The sequence below is a fragment of the Delphinus delphis genome, chromosome 17, assembly GCF_949987515.2.
Source record: "Delphinus delphis chromosome 17, mDelDel1.2, whole genome shotgun sequence".
Taxonomy (NCBI): Eukaryota; Metazoa; Chordata; class Mammalia; order Artiodactyla; family Delphinidae; genus Delphinus; species Delphinus delphis.
The window spans coordinates 42,492,863-42,517,982 of record NC_082699.1 but is presented as its reverse complement, the minus strand read 5'-3'; the positions used below and the strand labels follow the sequence as shown (position 1 = coordinate 42,517,982).

Here is a 25,120-nt window from a genome sequence, read left to right as displayed (position 1 = left end):
TGCCCTGCTCTGGGAAGATCCCACATGCCGCGGAGCGGCTGGGCCCGTGAGCCATGGCCGCTGAGCCTGCGCGTCTGGAGCCTGTGCTCCGCAACGGGAGAGGCCACAACAGTGAGAGGCCCGCGTACCAAAAAAAAAAAAAAAAAAAATATATATATATATATATATATAGAGAGAGAGAGAGAGAGAGAGAGAGAGAGAGAGAGAGAGAGAGAGAGGGAGAGAGGACATTAAGAAAACAAAACAAAATATATATATAGTGAGGACATATATTAAGGACCAGAAATTTGGTATTATAAAATGAAAAGCACCGAGGAAAGTCACCTCAAGTGCTTTAATCATATACTTTCTAAAATGCGGGTAATATTTGGCCTGATTACTTTGAGGGAAAGTAGATATTAAAAAGCATTCAAAGTATAGAGCTCATTATAAAAGTGTAAGGCATCATTAGTTTGTGTCTCTGTCTAAGCATGCATGCCTCAGAACCAACTAGGCTATTTCATTCCTCTCGACTTCTCAAATTTATATATGAGAATCGTGGAGGCTGCTCATTAACCTCAGATTCCCAGGCCCTACATCCAAAGATTTCTTCCACAGACCTGGGTGGGGCCCAGGACTCAGAATTCCAGGTGATTCTGAATCAGGTGATCTGGGAGCCATACTTTGAAAAATACTGCTTTAAGATATAATTGACGTTTCACAAGCTCTATTGAAAACAACCACTTTTTTTATTAAAAAGGAGCTCTTTACGTAACAATGCGTGCTGTAAAATAATACAATGTAAAATAATTCAAGCAGTACTGAAACATACAAAGTAAAAGTAAATGTTCTCTCCTCACCACCTACTCTTATCTCTCATCCAAGTTACATTCCGATGATTAGTTTTCCAGACTTGAATTGTCTATGCATATACCAACATATATACTGGTTAAGAATGATGAACATTTGATGTTTCTATTTTTGTTTTGCTATTAAAAATTAATGCTGAACTAAATATCCTTATTCTCATGTCTTTGGGCATGAGAATGTAGGATAGATTCCTAGAAGTTGACACACGATGACAGCTTACCTATTGGTCAGATTTTACCTTTTTTTGCGTGTGTGTGTGTGGTGGTGACTTTCTGTGCCTAATATTTTGAATGATTCGTTACTGATATCTGTCCAACGTTCACAACAAAAAGTTTTTTAATTAGACCTGTTATCACCCCCAGTGAAAATTCGGCTTACAAGTTCCCACTAACAGGCCACAAAAGAGGTGAGTTTAGGGGAGCCAGAGGGGGGCGCCACCGTTCTCTGACAACTTGTACAGGCAACTTGGGTGAGTGCAGGGGAGTGCACGGAGCTTGTTCAGCCCCGGCGCAACCGACGGCAGAGGGTAGACCCGGGAGCTGCGGCACACCCCGGTCCTCCCCGAGTCTCCTCAAGAGCCCCGACTTGGGGCAGAGATGCACTCAGCGGCGCTAAGACCGAGGTCCAGCCGCCGCCGCCGCCGCCGCCTCTTCTCACCGCCCCTCCCGCCTCACTCTCAGTCGGTTTCTCCAACTCGCGTCCGGTTCTACGTTCCTCAGTCCTCAGCTATGAGCAGCGGAACAACACAGACGGCGAGATTTACGGCCCGCAGCCGGCAGGTGAACAGCACCAGCCAGCTGCCTAACCAATTCCAAACCCCTAGAGATACCCACATCAGCCCTTCTCTTCTTGCCCCGCCCCTTCCGCTTGTGATTTGCTTCAGCTTCCGGTCACGGGGTCTCAGCCCTGAAGTGAAGAGCGTGGCATTGTGGGATTTCCTTCCTTTCTCGCTCTCCGGCCATCTTGGCGGCTGCAGTGGGTGAGTAGGCTGTTCCGTACCGAGGTTTAGGCCTCGCGGGGAGTCCAGGGAGTTGCCGTTTGGAGCTTCGCATCCTAAACTTCCTGTCTTGTCCTCTGTGTTCTAGGCTGGGGGCGTCTCGCGCCTAAGGCAGGAAGATGGTGGCCGCAAAGAAGACGGTGAGTGTAGCAGGCCAGGGCCGGAAGCCTGTTCACATGGAGAGATGAGTCTCGGCCGGGGCGGGCGGGTCCGAGCACAATGGGCGCACAGCGTGTCCGCTGGCTTTGTAGGGGTCCAAAATAAATCCGAAGGACTCTCCCAGGGATTTGGGACCCTCTGCGGAGGTTTTATTAAGGGGTTCAGCTTCCAGGAAGCTGGATCCAGTTTTAAGTGGTTACAAACAAGGTCTTCAAGTCCGTGTTACATGTTTGCTTTGTAGAAAAAGTCACTGGAGTCGATCAACTCCAGGCTCCAACTGGTTATGAAAAGTGGAAAGTACGTGCTGGGGTACAAGCAGACTCTGAAAATGATCCGACACGGCAAAGCGAAACTGGTCATCCTCGCCAACAACTGCCCAGCCTTGAGGTAATTGAAAGAACCTGAGTATGTTTGTCGCCCACTGCAAATTGGTTGTGAGCGAATGTCCGGGAATGTGAACTTGCAATCTGGGTAGCATAAACTGGGTATCGTGTAAAATTTTGTATTACAGAGGGACACCTGGAGAATAATTTAACGGTTGTTGATTTTGGGCTCTTGATTTTTTTCTCCCTCATCATATTCTCTCCTCGTATGAGGTTCTCTTTGGGAGAAGTGCGTGGCAGAAGGGGTAAAAACCAGAGAACGTCCAAGTTTGAGGGCAGCGCAGAAACATAATTTGTTTGTCCATGTGTCCTGCCTTTTGGGTCGTTTTTTTTTTTAACTTTAAGATGCTTTAAAAGAGGTTCATTTTATGAACTTGTAGAAAAGCTAAGATCAGAGAAGTTCAGGCTGGCCTGTGGAGCTGCAGGTTCCCAGTTCACCCAGTTTTTGCTTGCCTCACTGTTTTGAAACTGAATTTAGTGGGTATTTTAAATAAGTTAAAGAAACTTGGACCATGCAGAATATAAGCCGTGTTTTCAGTCCCTTTCCCTTGTTGATTTTCTGTGGTAATACATAACCTCACAGCATTTTGTATAGTGTCTGTAGGTAATTGGCAAAGCCTGGAGAGATCTCTTTTTCCATCCCATCCCCTCCCAAACCTTTGGTCTTATTCCAAACCTTTCATGCTTACCTTCTATAGCAGTGCTTTTCAAACATGAATATGCACACAGTCACGAATGATCTGGTTTAAATGCAATTTCTGATTTAATGTATCTGGATTAGGGCCTGAGATTATGCATTTTTAACAAGCACCTTTTGGCACTACTTGTCTGCGGCTGCACACTTTGAGTGAGTAGTGGCAACAGTGTATTAGGACTCCCTTCAAATTCGTAAAACCATTCACGTCTGCCTACTTAGTGGACACAAAACTGCTAACTCTGGGTAAGTGCAAGCATATGGCATCCCTGGTTTTATTGCACTTCACTTTATTGTGCATCGTAGATACTGTGGGGTGGCTTTTTTTGTTTTTTTTACGCATTGAAGGTTTGTGGCAACCCTGCATTGAATAAGTCTGTAAGTTCCAGTTTTTCAACAGCATTTGCTCACTTCATGTCTATGTCACATTTTGGTAATTCTCGAGATATTTCAGACTTTTTCTCTATGTTATGGTGATCACTGATCTTTGATGTTACTACTGCGACTCCCAGAAGGTTCGGGTGATAGGCAGCTTTTTAATTTATTTATTTTTGCAATAAAGTATTTTTTAACTAATGTATGTACGTTGGCTTTTTTAGACATAATGTTGTTGCACACTTAATAGGCTGTAATATAGAGTAAACACAACTTCTGTATGCACTGGGAAACCAAAAAATTCCTGGGACTAGCTTTATTGCAATATTTGATTTATTGCAGTGGTCTGGAATGAATATGCAGTATCTGAGGTATACCTGTAATATCACTCTCCATCTAGGTTTCAGAGCACCAGAGGGTGATAGAAACGGCTTAGAAGTTGTCATGGGAATTTTATAGTGTAAAGTGTCTGGCGATAGTAAATGCTAAGTAAATGATAATTTTATTTTGTACTCTACTGTTTTACACAAGCACAGGTATTTACTGGTTGTCCCATCCCTTGTAAGGGATCCAAGGAAGGATGATTTGTATTGAATAATGGATATGGTAATGTTTTTAAAAGTAGTAACTGGCTTACTGTTTGAAGACCTTACCAACATTAGAACTGATGAGAGAAGTAACATTTAATCTGTGTTACTTGGTATGATATTTATCTACCTTGTTTTGGTTCCCAAAGGAAATCTGAAATAGAGTATTATGCCATGTTGGCCAAAACTGGTGTCCATCACTACAGTGGCAATAATATTGAATTGGGCACAGCGTGTGGAAAATACTACAGAGTATGCACACTTGCTATCATTGATCCAGGTATGCTTTTTAAATCATAAAGTAATTCTTTTCCTTTATGATGTAATACAAGTATTTCTTGCTATACAAATGTCTTTAGTTTCTAAGTTCAGATGTTGAGAATTTGGATACAGCAAGGGATATCCTGTAATTTTATTTTACAGAGAATTGATAATGAAGGTCAGTACAGAATTACCTTTTTATAAATGAAATTCTCTTTACTTTGAGATCATGAGTTTCATTTCATGCAGCACCTAAGAAATGATGACTTCAGGGCCCTGGTAAAAGGTGAAATTATAAAGGGACAGAATAATCAGGTGAAACGGTAGAAAAAAGGAACGTTTACTGGCTGCCTGAGAACAGATGGATAAAATTAAGTTGAGAAAAAGAAGGGCCTACAAAAACATGTCATGTTTTGAACTTACGAATTTTTAATTAATTCATAAAATACTGCGAATATTCTCGCTGTTCTGATGTTGTAATAATCAGGGCAGGCTAAACATTCGCTATATTAAGACCATGCATGTGTCCCCGGACCTAGTTCTTTTCCTAGGTCTGGTTTTATAAATGCTGGTGATAAACTAAGTCTGATTTACATGATGAATCTTATGTGGGAAATGTCTGTGACTCTAGGTTTCCTATCAACCTTGAGAAATGGTAGCACAGCTAGTGTAATAACTTTTGAAGATAACAATTGCTAATTTGATGATTACCTGTTGACATTAAATGAATTGTAAAATTATTGTGTTTTATTTTCTAGGTGATTCTGATATCATTAGAAGCATGCCAGAACAGACTGGTGAAAAGTAAATCATGCACAATTTTTCTTTAATAAAACTGGCCAGAGCTTGTTTTAAAAATACTGTATTCATTTCAGTCATTTTTTAAAATTTCTTTTTGTTTCAGTGTACCTTCCTGAAGCTAGGATTAGAGGGCATGGGGCAGCTAGATATATTGGTAAGACTTCCCAGACATTGCTGTTTCTTTCCCTGTTTTTGTAAAGGGAGCGCACTGAGTTCCTTTCCTGTACTAGATTTTTAAGAGACTTATTAATTTTCATCATTTTCAGTCTCAGGTTATTGTTATTTTATATTTGAGTATGTCAGAGGCAGCAAGGTTCCATACCCAGAATCTAACCAGAATTGCAATTTACAGTCCAGCTTAAATCCACCAAATCTGAGTAGCAAAGAGGATTAAGTGAAGTATGTTCCTTCCACCCCAAAATTTTCACAGGCTGAGAGAAGTTCTGTTTAATGAAGCAAGGTCTTACCGAAGGATGTGCAGTGGTTAGGGTAGAAGAAGTGTACTTGGACAACTTAAGAATATTCCTAGATCTTCAATAGTGTTAATTCCACAGTTTTGCAAAGTGTGTTTTATATAATTATAGTCCTAAAAGATATACTGTGAGGTAGGTTTGGTGTTCAGATTTTGGGGAAACTGCATACTACATCTCCCAAGTATGTCCTATGTAAACCTTTTCCCACATTTAATAATATCCTTTGGAAAATTCAAAGGAGTTAACTTGGGGGAAGAATGTTGACTTAGATTTATAGAGCTGAATATTGCTGGTAGGGTATACCCTGCACAATTTGTGTTGGGTTCTAAGGTTCCAGAAGTGTCAGAAATGTCTTTTGGTCTTCAGAATCAATCAACTTGGGTAGGCAGTTTTTGGTGGTAGACGAATGATCCATAGGAGATGTGGATGCCTTCAGTACACTATCCAGGAAATATTTACTGAACTTGGAGTCAGAAGGCTACCTCTTAATAGTTATGTAACAGCCATGGGTGGGTCAAATTCCTACTTTCACAGGTGAGGGAATTGGTTTCTTTCAAGCTAGATGTTGCATGATTTTAGTTTATATCTGAAGTTACTCTAAGGTTGTGGGTATAATTTGGAGAGTGGCCATCATTAACTAGAGTTTTCTTACCAGTTCATTTACTCAAATTTTCTCGATTAGGGAGTACTACTGACATTTTTCGATGGGACGGTTCTTTGTTGTGGAGGATTGTGGATACTGCTTGATGTTTCTCATTCCTGGTTTTCCTTCCATGTTATTGTAACAACACCCCCAAGCGTCACCATGTTTTCACAGCATCTCGTGGTTAAGAGCCACAGTTATAAAATCTTTATCTCTGATAAGAATTCCTTGGTCAGACTACTGCTGATTTCTAATGCTGTTAGTCTATTTCCATGGTCATTGAAATGTTTGTCTTTTGGTTAAGGAAGTTTGTGTGATTATTACTTACTTGATCAATTTCTTCTTTCAAATTGACCTTTCATGCTATTTTGTTTTGTTTTGTTTTGTTTTTTTGGCTGCGTTGGGTCTTCATTGCTGTGCACGGGCTTTCTCCGGTGCGGTGGGTGGGGGCTACTCTTCATTGCAGTGTGCGGGCTTCTCATTGTGGTGGCTTCTCGTTGCAGAACATGGGCTCTAGGCGCGGGCTTTAGTAGTTGTGGCTCACAGGCTCTAGAACGCAGGCTCAGTAATTGTGGTGCACGGGCTTAGTTACTCTGGCATGTGGGATCTTCCCAGACCAGGGCTCAAACCTGTGACCCCTGTATTGGCTGGCGGATTCTTAACCATTGCGCCACCAGGGAAGTCCCTTTGGGTTATTTTTGGATTATTTTCCCCCTCAAGGTTGACTAGTTCCAATTAATTTCTTAAGGTTTGGATGGTACCCGAAGAATACAATATTGTGACTACCAGTGTACCATTTCTTTGTAAAGGTTCTGTTGCATGACTTCGGCTGTAGGCATTTTGGAATTATGATTTTTGGAAAAATAATTTATAATTTCTAGGACCTTCTAGGTAGTGTTAATATGCTGTAAGACCATTTGGATTTTACCTTGATATGTGGCTTTTATGCAGTCATCGTTTCAGCAGAAAGTTTAAAGTTCAGAGGAAAGGAGTCTAGAACTAGTAGATGGGAAACATACCTCATTCATTCTGGCCTAGGGCAACTGTGATGAAGTGCCATTAAAGTGCTGCCAGACATGGAGAAAATAAGGTCTAAGGTGGCATTTTAAAATATATTTTTCAGATTATAATGAAAGTACAGTAAGTCTCCTGCATATGAACGAGTTCTGAGAACGTGTTCCTAAGTCCTATTTATTTGTAAGTCCAACAAAGTTAGCCTAGGTACCCAACACAATCGGCTATATAGTACTGTACTGTAATAGGTTTATAATACTTTTCACACAAATAATAAAAAAAAACATTTTTAATCTTACAGTACAGTACCTTGGAAAGTACAATAGTACAGTACAACAGCTGGCATACAGGGCAGGTTCGCATCTTTGAAAGTTCACAACTTGAAGGTTCGTATGTAGGGGACTTAACAGTAATGTGTTTGGCCGGGAAGCTCTAATATGCAAGGATTGCAGGAAATTCCAGTCAATTGGACTTAATCCATACTTAATGCTGAACTACCTGTTTTTAGGCCTAGAAATAGGAAGGTCCCAAAGAAGAGTTTGGATATTGTGGAGTATGTTAATTGCAATCGATATGATATGGAAGCAGGAGCAAAAGGTATATAGAGAAGAAAGAAAACTTTAGGCTGGTAGCAAATGCCGTTAGTTGGGCCTTCTAGACGATGATCACCTAGTTCATAGAAAACAGTTCTCTTTGATTTCTTGCAGCTCTTCCAGCTACTCCTTAGACTTGCACTCTCTCTGCTTTCAGTGGCATCTTGTTTCTTTCCCTCTTCCCTCATTGATAATAGGTCTTGAACATCTTGTACATTTACCATTTATTGTATTTACTACCTCCTACCTATTTGCTTCAAAAGATAATGTAGGGGCTTCCCTGGTGGCGCAGTGGTTGAGAGTCCTCCTGCCGATGCAGGGCATACAGGTTCGTGCCCCGGTCCAGGAAGATCCTACATGCCGCCGAGCGGCTGGGCCTGTGAGCCGTGGCCGCTGAGCCTGCACGTCCGGAGCCTGTGCTCCGCAACGGTAGTGGCTACAACAGTGAGAGGCCCACGTTCCACCAAAAAAAAAAGATAATGTAGGAGTGGGAGTCTGCCAAAGTACTCTCCTCAGGTAAGATAAGCAAAGAATCCATTTAACATACAGTTAAAAGTATCATCCTTGTGTGCAGTACTCTTGGCTACTGAAGGGTAAAAACATAGTATCTAACGTAACATGTAAGTACTGTACGTGTTAACCCATTCAATCCTTATGACAATCCAATGAGGTAGTACTTTTTTATTGAACTATAGTTGATTTACAATATTGTGTTAATTTCTACTGTATAGCAGAGTGATTCATTTAAACATATACATCTTTTTTATATTCTTTTCTATTACAGTTTATCAGGATATTGAATATAGTTCCCTGTGCTATACAGTAGGTCCTTGTTTATCCACCCTATATATAATAGTTTGCATCTGCTAACCTCAACCTCTCACTCCATCCCTCCCTGACCCCACCCTCGCTTGGCAACCACAAGTCTGTTCTCTGTGAGTCTGTTTCTGTTTCATAGATAAGTTCATTTGTGTCACAGATAAGATTCCACATTTAAATGATAACATATGGTATTTGTCTTTCTGACTTCACTTAGTATGATAATTTCTAGGTCCATCCACGTTGTTGCAAATGGCATTTCATTCTTTTTTACGGCTGAGTAGTATTCTATTGTATATATGTACCACATCTTTATCCATTCATCTGTTGATGGACACTTAGGTTGTTTCCATGTCTTGGCTATTGTAAATAGTGCTGCTATGAACATAGGAGTACATGTATCTCTTTGAATTATTATTTTGGCTGCGATGGGTCGTTGCACGCAGGCTTTCTCTAGTTGTGGCGAGCAGGGCCTACTCTGCATTGTGGTGCGTGGGCTTCTCATTGCAGTGGCTTCTCTTGTGGAGCACAGGCTCTAGGTGCACAGGTTTCAGTAGTTGTGGCTCACGGGCTCTGGAGCACAGGCTCAGTAGTTGTGGCGCACAGACATAGTTGCTCTGTGGCATGTGGGATCTTCCCAGGCCAGGGCTCAAACCTGTGTCCCCTGCATTGGCAGGCAGACTCTTAACCACTGTGCCACCAGGGAAGTCCTGAATTATAGTTTTGTTTGAATATATGCCCAGGAGTGGGATTGTTGGGTCATATGGCAACTCTTTTTTAATTTTTTCGGGAACATCCATACTGATCTCCCTAGTGGCTACACCAATTTACATTCCCACCAACAGTGTAGGAGGGTTCCCTTTTCTCCACACTCTCTCCAGCATTTGTTATTGTTATTTGTAGACTTTTAATTGTGGCCATTCTGACCGTTGTGAGGTGGTAGATACTTCACTGTAGTTTTCATTTGCATGTTTATAACAATCAGCAGTGTTGAGCATCTCTTCATGTACCTGTTGGCCGTCTGTATGTCTTCCTTGGAGAAATGTCTATTTTGGTTTTCTGCCCATTTTTTGATTGGGTTTTTTTGATATTGAGTTGTATGAGCTGTTTGTATATTTTGGAAATTAAGCCCTTGTCAGTCATATCATTTGCAAATATTTTCCCCCAGTTCATGGATTGTCTTTTTTTTTTTTTTTTGCGCTACGCGGGCCTCTCACTGTTGTGGCCTCTCCCGTTGCGGAGCACAGGCTCCGGACGCGCAGGCTTAGCAGCCATGGCTCACGGGCCCAGCCGCTCTGTGGCATGTGGGATCCTCCTGGACCGGGGCACGAACCCGTGTCCCCTGCATTGGCAGGTGGACTCTCAACCACTGTGCCACCAGGGAAGCCCTGTCTTTTTGTTTTGTTTATGGTTTCCTTTGTGCAAAAGCTTATAAGTTTGATTAGTTCTCATTTATTTTTGCTTTTATTTCTATTGCCTTGGGAAACTGACCATTGGTACAGCTTATGTCAGAGAATATTTTGCCTAAGTTCTCTTCTAGAAGTTTTATGGTGTCGTGTCTTATATTTAAGTCTTTAAGCCATTTTGAGTTTATTGTAGTGTATGGTGTGAGGGTGTGTTCTAACTTCATTGATTTACATGTGGCTGTCCAACATTCCCAGCACCACTTGCTGAAGAAATTCTTTTCCCCATTGTATATTCTTGCCTCTTTTGTTGAAGATTAATTGACCATAGGTTTGTGGGTTTATTTCTGGGCTCTCTGTGCTGTTCCATTGATCCATACGTCTGTTTTGTGCCAATACCATGCTGTTTTGATTACCGTAGCTTTGTAGTATTGTCTGAAGTCTGGGAGGGTTATGCCTCCTGCTTTGTTCTTTTTCCTTAGGATTGCTTTGGCAATTCTGGGTCTTTTGTGGTTCCATATAAATTTTAGGATTACTTGTTCTAGTTCTGTGAAAAATGTCATGGCTAATTTGATAGGGATCACATTAAATCTGTAGATTGCTTTGGGTAGTATGGCCATTTTAACAACATTAATTCTTCCAATCCAAGAACATGGGATATCTTTCCATTTCTTTGAATCATCTTCAGTTTCTTTTATTAATGTTTTATAGTTCTCGGCATGTAAGTCTTTCCACCTCCTCGGTTAGGTTTATTCCTGAGTATTTTATTTTTTTGGATGTGATTTTAGGAGGAACTGGTTTTTTACTTTCCCTTTCTGATTTTTCATTGTTAGTGTAAAGAAATGCAACCGATTTCTGTATGTTTGCTGTATCCTGCTACTTTGCTGAATTCGTTTATCAGTTCTAGTAGTTTTGTGTAGAGTTTTTAGGGTTTTCTATATATGGTATCATGTCATCTGCATATAGTGGCAATTTTACCTATTCCCTTCCAATTTGAATACCTTTACTTACTTTGTTTGATTGCTGCGGCTAGGACTTCCTATACTGTGTTGGACAGAAGTGGTGAGAATGGGCATCCTTGTCATGTTCTACATTTTAGCAGGAAGGCTTTACCTTGTCATCATTGAATATATTATATTGGCTATGAGTTTGTCATAAATAGCTCATTATGTTGTGACATATTCCCTCTATATCTCTTGGTAAGAGTTTTTATCATGAATGGATGTTGAATTTTATCAAATGGTTTTTCTGTATCTGTTGAGATGATCATGTGTTTTTTGTCTTCTTTCATTGATGTGGTGTATCACATTGATTTGTGTATGTTGAACCATCCATGTGACCCTGAGATGAATCCAACTTGGTCCTTGTTTATGTGGTGTCGGATTCAGTTTGCTAATGTTTTGTTGAGAATATTTACATCTATATTCATCAAAGATACTGGCCTGTAATTTTCTTTTTTGGTAGTGTCTTTGTCTGATTTTGGTGTCAGGGTTATGGTGGGTTCATAGAATGTCTTTGGGAGTGTTCCCTCCTGTTCAGTCTTTTGGAAGAAGAGTTCAAGAAGGATTGGTATAAGTTCCTCGTGTGTTTGGTGGAATTCACCTGTGAAGCTATCTGGTCCTGGACTTTTGTTTGTAGGCAATTTTTTTTTTTTTAACAGGTTCTATTTCATGTCTAGTGATCAGTCTGTTCAATTTCTTTTTTTAATTTTTATTTATTTTATTTTTTTTTTGCGGTACACGGACCTCTCACTGTTGTGGCCTCTCCCGTCGCGGAGCACAGGCTCTGGACGTGCAGGCCCAGCGGCCATGGCCCACGGGCCCAGCCGCTCCGCGGCATGTGGGGTCCTCCCGGCCCGGGGCACAAACCCGTGTCCCCTGCATTGGCAGGCGGACTCTCAACCACTGTGCCACCAGGGAAGCCCCAAATTTCTTTTTTTTTTTTTAATTTCATTGCTGTGTGCAGGCTTTCTGTAGTTGCAGTGAGCGATGGCTACTCTTCGTTGTGGTGCGTGGGCTTCTCATTGCAGTGTCTTCTCGTTGTAGAGCACAGGCTCTAGGTGCGTGGGCTTCAGTAGCTGTGGCTCATGGGCTCCAGAGTGCAGGCTCATTAGTTGTGGCACGGGCTTAGTTGCTCTGCGGCATGTGGGATCTTCCTGGACCAGGGCTTCGAACCCGTGTCCTCCACATTAGCAGGCAGATTCTTAACCACTGCGCCACCAGGGAAGTCCCAATTTATTTATTCTCGATTCAGTTATGGTGGGCTGTATGTTTCCAGAAACTTGTTTGTTTCTTCCAGGTTGTCATATTTGTTGGCATATAATTCTTCATAGTATTCTCTCAGAGTGTTTTGTATTTCGGCCGTATCGGTTGCTATTTCTCTTTTTTCGTTGCTTATTATGTTTATTTGGGTCCTTTTTCTTCTTGGTGAGCTTGGCCAGAGGTTTGTCAGTTTTTGTTTACCCTTTTAAAAAACTAGCTCTTGTTTTTATTTTTTTTTTTCTATTTTAAAAACATCCTTTATTTATCACCTCTATGATCTTTATTATTTCCTTCCTTCTGTCATCTTTAGGTTTTGTTTGGTCTTTTTCTAATTCTTTTAGGTGGTAGGTTAGGTTGTTTGAGATTTTTCTTGTTTTTTAAGGAAGGCCTATATCACTGTGAACTTCCCTCTAAGAACTGCTTTTGCTGCATTCCATACATTTTGTATGGTTGTGCTTTCATTGTCATTTGTCTCAAATTTTTTTTATTTATTAATTTATTTATGTCTGTGTTGGGTCTTTGTTGCTGTGCGGGCTCTCTCTCTAGTTGCGGCGGGCGGGGGCTACTCTTAATTGCGTTGCGCGGGCTCCACTGCGGCGGCCCCTCCCGTTGCAGAGCACGGGCTCTAGGTGCGCGGGCTCAGCAGTTGTGCCTCGCGGGTTCTAGAGTGCAGGCTCAGTAGTTGTGGCGCACAGGCTTAGTTGCTCTGCGGCATGTGGGATCTTCCCGGATCAGGGCTCGAACCTGTGTCCCCTGCATTGGCAGGCGGACTCTTAACCACTGCGCCACCAGGGAAGTCCTGTCTCAAATTTTTAATTTCCTATTTGATTTCATCGTTGACCCATAGGTTTTTTAGTAGCGTGTTTAGTCTCCATGTAATAATTTTTTTCTCATTTCTATTTCTGTGGTTGATTTCCAGTTTCATGCCCTTGTGGTCAGAAAAGATACTCAATTTCTATAATCTTAAATTTGTTGAGGCTCATTTTGTGCCCTAATATGTGGTCAATCCTAGAGAATGTTCCAAGTGTCTTGAAAATAATGTGTATTCTGGTTTTCTTGGATATAATGTCCTGAAAGTATCAATTAAGTCTAAACGTTCTATTGTATCATTTAGCATCTCTGTTGACTTATTGATTTTCTGTTTAGAAGATCTGTCCATTGATGTGATTGGGTGCTAAAAGTCTCCTACTATTATTGTATTCCTTTCAGTTTCTCCCTTTATGTCTGTTAGTATTTGTTTTATGTATTTGGGTGCTCCTATGTTGGGTGCATATATGTTGACAAGTGTAATAACCTCTTCTTGTGTTGATTCTTTTATCATTATATGGTGTCTTTCTCTATGGTCTTTGTTTCAAAGTCTATTTTGTCTAATATGAGCATTGTGACCCCCTCTTTCTAGTCATTTCCATTTGAGTGAAGTACATTTTTGCATCCCCTCACTTTTCAGTCTGTGTCCTAAATTGGGTCTCTTGTAGGCAGCATATTGTAGCCTCTTTTTTTTTTATCCAGTCTGCCACTCTGTGTCTTTTGATTGGAGCATTTAGTCCATTGACATTTAAGGTAATTATCGATAGGTATGTATTTATGGCCATTTTAAACCCTGTTTCCCAGTTGATTCTCTATTTCTTTTTTGTTTTTCCTTTTGTGGTTTGATGAGTTCATTTTATATTGTGCTTTTGTTCTCTTTTTAAAAAAAATTATTTTCAGCTGCGTTGGGTCTTCGTTGCTGCGCACTAGCTTTCTCTAGTGGCAGCAAGCGGGAACTACTCTTTGTTGCGGGGCATGGGCTTCTCATTGTGGTGGCTTCTGTTGCGGAGCACGGGCTCTAGGAGCGTGGGCTTCAGTAGTTGTGGCACGTGGGCTCAATAGTTGTGACTTGCGGGCTCTAGAGCACAGGCTCAGTAGTTGTGGCGCACGGGCTTAGTTGCTCCGCGGCATGTGGGATCTTCCCAGACCAGGGCTTGAACCTGTGTCCTCTGCGTTGGCAGGCGGATTCTTGACCACTGCACCACCAGGGAAGCCCTGTTCTCTTTTTGGTTTTTGTGAATCTCTTATATGTTTTTGATTTGTGGTTACCCTGTTTTTCAAGTATGTTAACCCCTTCCTTTACGTGCTTTAGACAATATTCATATATGCTCAGACACTTTCTAAAAAAACCCTACATTTTCTTACTCTCCTCCACATTTCATAATTTTGAGGTCTTCTTTTACATCTTCATGTTTATCCTTTTGCTGTTCATTGTGGTTATTACTGCTTTGACAAAAATTTTTTTTTCTTTTAATCTGTATACTGGCTTATTTTCTCTTTCCTATAGCTTCTTGCTTCTTTTCTATTTAGAGAAGACCTTACAGTATTTCTTTTAGGATAGTATTTTTTTTTTTTTTGAGCATTTAAAAAAATATTTATTCAGCTGCACCAGGTCTTGGTTGCAGCATGCAAACTCTTCATTGTGGCATGTGGGATCTAGTTCCCTGACCAAAGGATCCAGCGCGGCCCCCTGCATTGGGAGCGAGTAGTCTTAGCCACTGGACCACCAGGGAAGTCCCTGGGATAGGTTTAGTATTGCTGTATTCTTTTAGTTTTTGCCTGTCAGAGAAATTCTTTCTCTTTCCTATTCTAAATGATAATCTTGCTGAGTAGCGTATCCTAGGTTGCATATTTTTCCCCTTTCAGGACTTAACTGAATATATCTTGCCACTCCCTTCAGGTCTGTAAGGTTTCTCTAGAGAAATCAGCAAGAGGGTTCCCTTGTGATTAACTCTTTCTCTTGCTGCCTTTAGAATCCTCTTTTTATCTTTAACTTTTGCCAGTTGAATTATAATATGTCTTGCTGTAGGTCTGTTTGGGTTCATCTTGTTTGGGACCCTCTGTACCTGGATATCCGTTTCCTTTCTAGGTTTGGGAGGTTTTTAGCCGTAAGTTCTTCAAATACGTTTTCAATCCCCTTTTCTCTTTCTTCTCCTTTTGGAATTCCTATTATGCATAGATTGGCACGCTTTATATTATCCCATAGGTCTCTTATATTGCTTTCTTTTTTTTTTTTCATTTGGCTTTCTGACTGCTGTTCTGATTGGGTGATTTCTATTCTATCTTGGTTCTTCTGCACTATTCAATCTGCTGTTCACTGCCTTTAGCTCTCATCTCTGCAGATGAGTTTTCTAATTTTTCTTGGCTCCTCTTTAGAGTTTCTAGTTCCTTTTTACAGTAATCTGTATCTCTATTGATAGCCTTTCTTAATTCCTTCAGTATTTTCATTATCTATTTTTTTGAACTTGGTGTCTATCAGACTGAAGAGATCTGTTTGTTCTTTCAAAGGGGAGTTCTCTTGATATTTTAACTGGGGGTCATTCCTCTGCTTCATTTTACTTGTATTTCTCTTACTCTGAGTTTAGGAGAAACAGTTATCTATTGTGATCTTGGAGGGCTATGTAGGAGCATCCCTGTGTAGCCTGCGTGGGTTTAATATTTTTGGTGCGAGGGCTGTGTTTAGTATGGATGCCTGCCACCTCTTTCCTCAGTGTGTCCTTATCTCCTTGATAAGGGGGTGTGACTGGTGGTGTGACCAGCGCCTGCACCAGATGTTAAGTGGGGCCTTGTTTTTGCTCTTTGGTTGTTATAACCCTGTCAGGCACAGTATCTGCTCCCTAGTTGTTGGAGTAGAAGCCCCCAGATCCGTTTCTGAGTTGCGCTTCTGAGCTGCGGTGCGAGGTAGGTGGGATTGAAGTGCTCCCACTGGGAGGAGAGCCACTGAGTATTCCTCCGCCAGAGCTGTCTGCCTGGGAGTGCGCTCTATTGTTAACCTGTCATCCTTTTGTGCGGGCTCACAGAGTACACTGTTGGCACTGCCATCTGTCCTGCCTCAACCGTAGGAGTGCTGGCAACTGGCTCTGGTACCCCTGAGGTGGTGTTTTCACAAGGCCACCAGCGCAGATCCACTGAAGTCAGGTCCCAGGACTGCAGTAGTCTCGCACCTGGACCCTCTGTGGAAGCTATGGAGGCAGCCCAGACCTGTCCCAGCCATGGGGACACCCGTTTATCAGTCCACGTCCCGTAGTGCTGAGTTTACAAAGCTGGAGGTGGAGGTGTAAACCCGCGTCTCACACAGCCCTGAGGAGAGGTTTAGCCCTGCTTCCTAAGTTGCACAGCCTCCAGCACCTGATCCCGGAGGCCGCTGGGGCAGTGGCTGGTACACAGAGGAAAGAGGCTGCCACACTGGGCCCTGCCCCCTCCTTCGTGCGCTGCTTAACAGTGGCGCTTTGCTTCTATGGTGGGCCTGGGCTTCTGTGTACACCTCTGCTTGTGGCCGTACCGCGCTCCAGCCCCTTTGGGCTCTCTCCACACGGCCAACCCCAATCCTCTCCCCAGGTCTGTTCTCTAAACCCAAGTTTCAGCACCCAGCCCCCACGTGTACCCACGGGCGTGGGCGTCTCACGCTGGGGAGCACGGAGAGGTGGCACGTGGTTGTGCTCCCATCTGAGCCGCTGATTCCTCTTCACGGCTCCTTCCCAGGGGCGCAGGTCCCATCCCGCTTCCCCCACCACCGCCTCATCCTACACAGGTTCACCGGGAGATCTTTCTTGTCCTTTCAGGTGTTTAAGGTCTTCTGCTAGTGCTCAGTAGGTATTCTGTGAGAATACATACGTAGATGTATTTTTGGTGTATTTGTGGAGGTGAGTTCCATGTCCTTATACTCCGCCGTCTTGATTAGAGCCCTGAGATAGTACTGTTTGACAGATGAGGAAATCAAGGCTTGGAAAGGTCACACAAATAATGAAACTGGAAAGCAAAACTTTTATACCTGAGATGTACACAGAGCAAAACAAGGAAAATGGAGAACTATTTCAAATTTTAGACAATATTCAAGTTAAATATTTTAGATTAATATGTAAATTTGATGGACTGGTTGGAGGTTTTGTCTCCCACGAAGGCATTTTCCTTCCCAAGTTGGAGAAAGTTGAAACATGTATTTAATAGCTAAAGTGTGTGGGAGTGGTGGCTGTGTGTTTGTGTGCACACAGTCTAGAGCCACTAGAGGGAGCCAGGACTCAACAGAAGACAGATTTGCGCCAGCTGGAAAATGCCTAAACTCTGACTACATCTCAAAAGGTAATGCCAACCCAAATCAGCACTTCTAATGAAAACCTGTTTTCAGGATCATTGGGAGGACTCAAATATGAATATAAACTGAAGGTTTAATACTTCGAATCACAACTCTTATGCTTGGAAAGAATTAGATTATTTCCAGATAGGATTGTATGTAGCCCAGGAGATGTTCTTCCTAGTTTAGCACACTGCCCTTTGGGAGGAAATTTTGATGGGAACACTTGTCTTGAAGTATTTAAACATAAGCCTATTCAAGGTGTTTTGTTTGTAAAAGCATCATTTGGCCTCAAAAATACAGTAGGTTCCATAGGATGGATGTCATTGGGGGTGGGGGGTGGGGGTCTTCATTTCTTAAAGAAGCTGCCACTTGTATTTTCTTGATCCTATAAGTGCCTTGAACTGATAGATTTGAAGTCTCCTTCGACTCTATCCCAATCCCCACTTCCTTGTTTTCCCAGGGACAACACCACTCTTGTGTGTATCCTTCTGGAACATATTTTGTACTTAAATGTACATATTTATGTATCTTTGAACAACTAGCAGTGTAGTTTGTTTTTTTTTCATTTACCGAAATGGTATGCTAAACACAGTTTGCCATTGACTTTTTAAATTCATCTTTGTTTTTGAGTTTTACCATGTATACATGTAGACAATATGTTTCTTCTAATTTTTTATTTTTTCGTTTGTTTTTGGCTGCGTTGGGTCTTTGTTGCTGCGTGCGGGCTTTCTCTAGTCGAGGCGAGCGGGGGCTACTCTTCGTTGCTGTGCGCAGCCTTCTCGTCGTGGCTTCTCTTATTGCAGAGCACGGGCTCTAGGCATGCGGGCTTCAGTGGTGTGGCTCACGGGCTCTAGAGTGCAGGTTCAGTAGTTGTGGCGCATGGGCTTAGTTGCTCCACAGCATGTGGGATATTCCCGGACCAGGGCTCGAACCTGTGTCCCCTGCATTGGCAGGCAGATTCTTAACCGCTGTGCCACCAGGGAAGCCCAATACATTTCTTTTAAATATTGCATAGTATTTCTGAGGTATGCCACAATTTATCAGTTCCCTCTCTGAAGATGATTCAGGTTATTTGTAATTTGTTAACTTTTATCAACTCGAGTAACATTCTTTTTCTTTTTGGACAAGAAAGTAGGATTTATTGGTGGGCATGAGTAAGGAGGGGACAGCGCCAAGGCTCTCATGCGTGCAGGGCCTGCCATTTGTCCAGAGAGCCACGATTAGGGATGTATTTGACCCCACAGGCCCCGGGATGAGCCAGTTTTCTGCCACCATGTTTTCAAATTCATCTGCATTAAACTTAGTAAATCCCCACTTCTTGGAGATATAGATCTTCTGGCGGCCAGGGAACTTGAACTTGGCCTTGCGGAGTGTCTCAATCACATGTTCCTTGTTCTGCAGCTTGGTGCTGATGGACATTATGATTTGGCCAATGTGGACCCTGGCCACTGTTCCCTGGCGCTTTCCAAAGGTACCGTGCATACCTGTCTGGAGCCTAGATTGGGGACAGCATGCCAGTCATTCATTTACACTGGAAAGGGCTGTCTCCAACGTCCGTTAGGGCAACCCGTATAGGCAACAGGCTGCATACACTACTGAGGAGGCTAAAATCATCTAGTTAGATACCTGTAACTGCAGTAGCTAGAGTACAGGGTAGGGCTGCATTTTCAGTTTTACTAGGTGTTGATAGATTATACTCCAGAGGCTGCCCATTTGTGTTCTCACCAGCAGTGTACAAGAGCCCCCGTATTTTCACATCTTTACCAATGCTATAGTCAGACATGCTAACTTTTGCCAAGCTGATTGTTTTAACCTGCGTTTTCCTGATTCTCAGTGAGACTCAACATTTTTTTCATATGTGTTTCAGCCATTTCTCATGTATACATACCTTGCATTTAAAGTTAAACTTAGAATTTTACACAGTACCATTCTCTGAAGTGAATTTTAATATTGTATTAAAAAATGTAACTTGTTACACGATACATATGTTCTATGACTTTATGTATACATCCATATACATATATCAAGGTAAAGTCCAATACAAAAAAAAAAATAGTTTTCCCATGGCCAGTGTTCTATGGAAGTAAGACTGTGCAAACTTTATTTTGGAGTCAAATAAGATTGCAACACTAAGGCAGAACAAGGCAAAAGCAAATGTGTCCACAGTATATTACAGAATATCTTGCATAGCTTATTTGTTCTCACTTGATAAACTCATTTTAGGATTCTGAAAGATTTTTTTTCTCAATGAATTTATACAAGTTAATGTGTACTTTTTGCCTTTGCTCTATAGGAAACCAGCTTTCTCAGTACTAGTTATGTTTTAGTTTACAACCTTACAGAATTAATGATAGCTTGAGCTTTTGGGGCTCTGAACTGTTTCACTGTAATCCTTGATACAATGACGTACAAATACATGTAGCATTTTGAATCTTCATCTGTATCTCAGGCGATTTTCCAGGGCTTCCATTCTCTGTGTCATTTCTTCTAGTAAATCTCAAATTAAGGAAGAGGAATCTGAATGGCCTATATTTATTTACATTCAAATCAACCTGATTTATCTACATAAGAATTTGTGTCCTGAAAAATCTAAGGCTTTTGGGTTTTTTTTTCCCCATTTCTGTTAAGTATTTTAAAATTCTGACTTATAAGTTTATAGTAACTCATTAGCACGTGCTATCCAGACTATAAATCTGTATGGGGTTAAATACTCTTTTCTTTTTTTAACTTTAAAGCCAGATATTTCAGATTTTTCTTATTAAAAATTTTAATTCTACTCACACCCCTGTTGCTGATAAATTAATTTGCCATAGCACACCTCTTGAAGCCAAACTGATAATGTTGGGAATGAGGTGAAGAGAAGAAAACAAAAGGATTAGGCCTTGGAAAGTAAGATATGACATCAGAAGAGATGAAGAAAGATGGGGAGTTTTCACCAATGATGATAGGACCAAAGTGTAGCAGCCTTGAAGACTTCTGACCTATGCTCTTTTATTTTTTTTATAATTTTTTAGATTTTTTTTCTTTTTTTGGATGTGGACCATTTTTAAAATCTTTATTGAATTTGTTACAATATTGCTTCTGTTTTATGTTTTGGGTTTTTGGCAGCGAGGCATGTGGGATCCTAGCTCCCTGATCAGGGATTGAACCCGCACCCCTGCATTGGAAGGCAAAGTCTTAACCACTGGACTGCCAGGGAAGTCCCAACCTATTCTCTTTTCTATATAACTGCCTTATTCTCTTGTGAGGTAAACTCTCAGAGGTGGGCTGGGAAAAGGCAGAGCAGAGGAGCATTACAATAAACATTTGTCTTCCTTCCTGAAGCTTCTTAATACCCTCCACCTGCTCCCTCAATGGCAGAATGAGAGCCTGGATTCATCACCTGTATTAAACACTGTCAGATTATTTTACTTTACTTTATGGAGCATATTTCCAGTTTTCAGAGAGGGAATGGCTGTATGCTGTTCTTTATTTTATAAACCCATTTGCACAGAAATAATTCAGAATTAAACCATTTCCCTTTAGACTAGTTGATGCATGTTGAGCTAGATATCAGGCAGCTTACTATAATTTTAAGTTCAGAGCAGTTGGCAGGGTGTGTTCAGTGTATAAAAGCACTGAGTCCTCATTTCTCCATTATCCCAAAGCATCCCTTTTATTTGTAATGTTTTAATGAATCATTGGATCCTGCTGTTCCCTTGGTAGAATGTTTCATCTTAGAGTGCTGATAAAAAAGATCTCTGCTGCCAAACAAAAAAAACCCCACCCCAGTCCTCTAAACCTACACACTGACCAGATGTGGCCGCAGTGTGGCTTGGGGCCAAAGGAAGGGTTTGGAGTTTAGGTAAAAGACTTTGAAACCTCTTCATTCTACATAAGTCTTTGCCTATACGCACTGTATCTTTAATGCACTTCAGATCTCGTATATAGCTTTCATTTCCTCCCAGCAGAGAAGGAGTTAAATAAGTCTTTTTTCTTTACCTTGCATACTGACTGGCTGACTGGCCTTACTGCTAAACCTCCTAGAACCAACCGCAGATAGCAGCTAAGTGCTTGACCTGTGCCAGAAGCTTGGCTTGCCCTTGGCTCTCAAGCACCTATCAGTCTGCTTAAGAAAAAGCCTTTCTTGGAGTTCACTGTTCTTGACTTTGTGGAAATGACTTCATTTGATATATACCCATATATAGAATTTTTTGAAGTTGTGGTAATATTCTTTGCATTCCATACAGAAGCATAACATTAGAAAAGGATATAGCGCTGTGTTAATTTTCTTACTTCTTCATTTGCAAGGTTCTGGAACATTATAAGGTTTTCACATTTGCATTGATTGTGTTTTTCTGCCAAAGGACTTCCTAAGAAAGCAGATGGAAAGTGTTCAACTCCATAACCCACCAAACTTCCCAGACGCATAACAGTAGGACTGAATCAGCATATGAAGGAAACCATAATGAAAGAAATGTTCAGCTTTTTCCGTGCAGCCACATCCAGTAAATACCAGGAAAGGGCTGTATGTGCTTCCAGTGCTGGAAGGGGCCTTTACTGTGGACTGTGGGAGGACTACTCCACTTTCTTTTAGTTTATTCTTTTAGTTCTCATTTTCCTTAAGTTCTTCTCTTTCCCCCACTCCTACTTCCTCCTTTCCTGTCCTCCCTTAAGCTGAGTTTGTTGGCAAATTGAGAGGCTGATAGCAAATTACCCTATAGTAATATTTTACTTGGAATTACCTGAGGATTTTGTCGAATGGAAAAGTTTTTGTGTAGACCGTGCAAGATTGTTTTCTTCAAACAGATATCTGTGTTGCACTGCAAAATTAGAACAGGAAAGTATGTCTCGGATATTTATGGTGACTGGCTCAGATTCTGTAAAGAGAAAGAAAACTGAAGTCAAACCTGTTTAACATGGCTGTGGTTATAATAGAGTAAGGTACTTGGTATTCCTAGAATGGGGTACATAGCTTTATTTTGGGACATACTATGGCAGAAAGATTGTCAGCAGAGAGGCTATTACCAACTATGGCTAAAAAAGTGTAAATGTTTCCTGTGTGATGGAACAACTTTTGTCTGTGGGGAAACCATGGTGTAAGTATCAACCAAAGATTCTAAAAATACGGCTTTTAAAAAATGTACCTGTTGGCTGGCGCGCCCTCTTTGGCAGTTCCCCTGCTGGGGAATCCCGTCTTCCACCAGAGTCTTCCAGAGCTGAGAGGTAAAAGATGACCAAAAGAGTGACAGTTGTCCACATGGGCGCATGTGTTCTTTAGGAAACTGGTCCCAGACCAACTCCTTACCTACCTGCCACCACCCAGGATGTTCTGGCTTGATTTGGTAACACCACCGATTCACAAAAGCACTTGGTTCCCCCGATAATCTAAGACCTTTCTAGGGCAATTCTCTCTAGTAAGAGAAGCCTGGATCCCTTAAATGCATCTTAAGAATATCCCCAAAAATGTTATGTCTAGAAGGTAGGGTGGGAAAAAAAATTAAGTTTGTCCAAGGGTTAAGTTGCAGTGGCAGCAGCTCCATTTGAGGTGTTTCAGCTTAAATGAAAGAGCTTAGAGGCAAAACATTATCAAGTTGCATTAGAAATCTGAAAGGCCTTCCCTTCCTGGCCTCTTTCATCCCAGTGCTCTTTCCTGTGGAGGAATAAGACACATCACTTTGGGATTTTACTGGCGACTGAAGCTGGGACAGAAGTAAAAGGAAAAATGGGCAGAACTGCTATATGCAAGGACACCCACACAATAGTGAGCTGGAGAAAAGCACGAGGGGCTCCTATACATAAGAAATTCTAAATTCTAAAGGGCAGTTTAATGTTCTGTAAACAGAAGTAGTCCATGCAAGAGGGCATTCTTTATATTTTCATCAGTGAGCTTGGAAGGACTACCATCCCTTTCCACTCTAGTTACAGGTATATCCCAAAATGTGCATCAGCTTTCCTGATTCATATAATGGTTTTTTCTAGTTACGTGTTCATCTCCATAGGGTTTTTGTGAGGATTAAGCATTTTGCCATGTGTCAGAACACTCATCACACTGCTCAGTACAGAGCAAGTGCTCAAGCAACGTTAGCTATTATTTTGTCTTCTCTCTCCCCTATTCCACTTTGTGCTTAGTGTTTCTGGGCATCACTGGCCCTGCCTACAAGGGAGGCACTTTTTTGAGCACTTTGAAGGAGTGGGTTGAGAATTTCTCATTCACATGTTGCTCTGTTTGCTAAGGTCTCTCCTAGACGTAAGCTATACTACCTTCACATATGCCTTTCCGTAGTTTATCACTTATCTCGCCCATCGTGCTGAAGTCTTCGGCATAGAAGAGATGCTCTTCTGTGGGCTCAGAGGCAATCTCTTGTAGTTCTTCCTCAATGGCTTTCCCTACCCCAACAGCATACATGGTTACACCTAAGGAACAGAGCAAGTTAAGAACAGGGTAGTTACACAGACATGGAAAACAGACTTTTATGGTTACCAAAGAGGAAAGGGGCGGGGAGGGATAAAATAGGAGCTTGGGATTAACAGATACACAACTATATATAAAATAGACAACAGGGTCCTACTGTACAGCACAGGGAACTATATTCAATACCTTATGATAACCTATAATGGAAAAGAATCTGAAAAAGAATAATATATCTGTGTGATTATATATATGTGATATATATATAATCTGAATCACTTTGCTGTATACCTGAAACTAACACAACATTGTAAACCAACTTTACTTAAATTAAAAAAAAAGAACACAGTAGTTAGAGTTGTATTCCCAGGATCTGGAAGTTGCGTGTACTGCACCCACAGCCAGCTGGATATTAATAAGTGGTGTGATTTGAGGGGTCCATGTCAACCTCCCTTTACTTTTGCATCATTTTTATTTTGGCCTTGTGAGCAAAAGACAGGGATCCAAGCGAGAGGAAGGTGAGGCATGAAGGAGGTTGGGGAGCTAGACCACCAACCTGTTGCTCAGCTCTGGACAAGGTCATTAACAAATCTTCAACTTTTCCCTGAATTAGCCTTGTGGTAAAGTAGAAAAGAGCACTACCTTATGGCTTACTAAATGAGAATCTTCTGGGAGAATTCTAAGAAACAGGTCAGTTTATGACCTTGTAACCTAGGTTCTACTTCTCAGAGGTACAGATAGGAACTTTAAGTGACCTGTGGCCAAGTGAAGCTGTATTCTGCCCACCCATCTTGGGAGGACAAAGCCTTGTGAGGAGGTGCTAAGCTGAAAAGGAGAATCTGCAGACCAATGGAAATCCCGTAAGTCAGAAAAAAGAACAAACCCAAGTATCAACCTTAGATTTCAAGAGGCATATGAGATTGTTCCAAAAGCTTTTCTAAACAAAATGAATCATTAGACTCCCTTCCCCAATATCCTCTTCAACTGAAAGTAAAACATAATAAGAACCTAAGTTCTGCTTGATTTTCAACATTTTTCAGCAGGTATCTTATTCTGGCTAATTCATTAGACTAGATTTTTTTTTTAAAAAACAGACATAAAAATGGCTCTTTAGGGGGCTTCCCTGGTGGCGCAGTGGTTGAGAGTCAGCCTGCCGATGCAGGGGACACGGGTTCGTGCCCTGGTCCGGGAAGATCCCACATGCCATGGAGCGGCTGGGCCCGTGAGCCATGGCCGCTGAGCCTGCGCGTCCGGAGCCTGTGCTCCACAGCGGGAGAGGTCACAACAGTGAGAGGCCCGTGTACCGCAAAAAAAAA

At 41.6% G+C, this 25,120-nt stretch overlaps 2 protein-coding genes, 1 non-coding gene and 1 pseudogene across 5 annotated transcripts in view; 2 read left to right on the top strand and 2 right to left on the bottom strand.

Moving 5' to 3' along the window:
• Nucleotides 1-1,732: 1,732 nt before the first annotated feature.
• RPL30 (ribosomal protein L30) lies at nucleotides 1,733-5,165 on the top strand. Its single transcript, XM_059994962.1, has 5 exons — nucleotides 1,733-1,828; nucleotides 1,935-1,986; nucleotides 2,247-2,392; nucleotides 4,194-4,324; nucleotides 5,064-5,165. The coding sequence occupies exons 2-5, from the start codon at nucleotides 1,966-1,968 to the stop codon at nucleotides 5,111-5,113; spliced, it is 348 nt and encodes a 115-aa protein (XP_059850945.1). The 5' UTR covers nucleotides 1,733-1,828; nucleotides 1,935-1,965; the 3' UTR covers nucleotides 5,114-5,165.
• Nucleotides 4,754-4,885, top strand: LOC132413438 (small nucleolar RNA SNORA72). The gene has a single exon (XR_009516733.1). It is a non-coding gene; the product is annotated as a small nucleolar RNA SNORA72 (small nucleolar RNA).
• A 13,241-nt stretch (nucleotides 5,166-18,406) lies between the features above and the next one.
• MATN2 (matrilin 2) overlaps nucleotides 18,407-25,120 on the bottom strand; it is a 155,376-nt gene continuing 148,662 nt past the window's right edge. For 2 of the 3 annotated variants that reach the window (XM_059994950.1, XM_059994952.1), the window contains 5 exons: nucleotides 23,657-23,809; nucleotides 22,540-22,611; nucleotides 22,138-22,272; nucleotides 21,667-21,765; nucleotides 18,407-19,903 (listed from right to left, as the gene is read on the bottom strand). In XM_059994950.1, coding sequence (XP_059850933.1) covers nucleotides 19,848-19,903; nucleotides 21,667-21,765; nucleotides 22,138-22,272; nucleotides 22,540-22,611; nucleotides 23,657-23,809 — 515 coding nt within the window. In that variant the 3' untranslated portion in view covers nucleotides 18,407-19,847. The remainder of the gene's footprint in view (nucleotides 19,904-21,666; nucleotides 21,766-22,137; nucleotides 22,273-22,539; nucleotides 22,612-23,656; nucleotides 23,810-25,120) is intronic. The other variant, XM_059994951.1, reaches the window with a different exon arrangement.
• Nucleotides 18,953-19,060, bottom strand: LOC132413441 (small nucleolar RNA SNORA70; annotated as a pseudogene).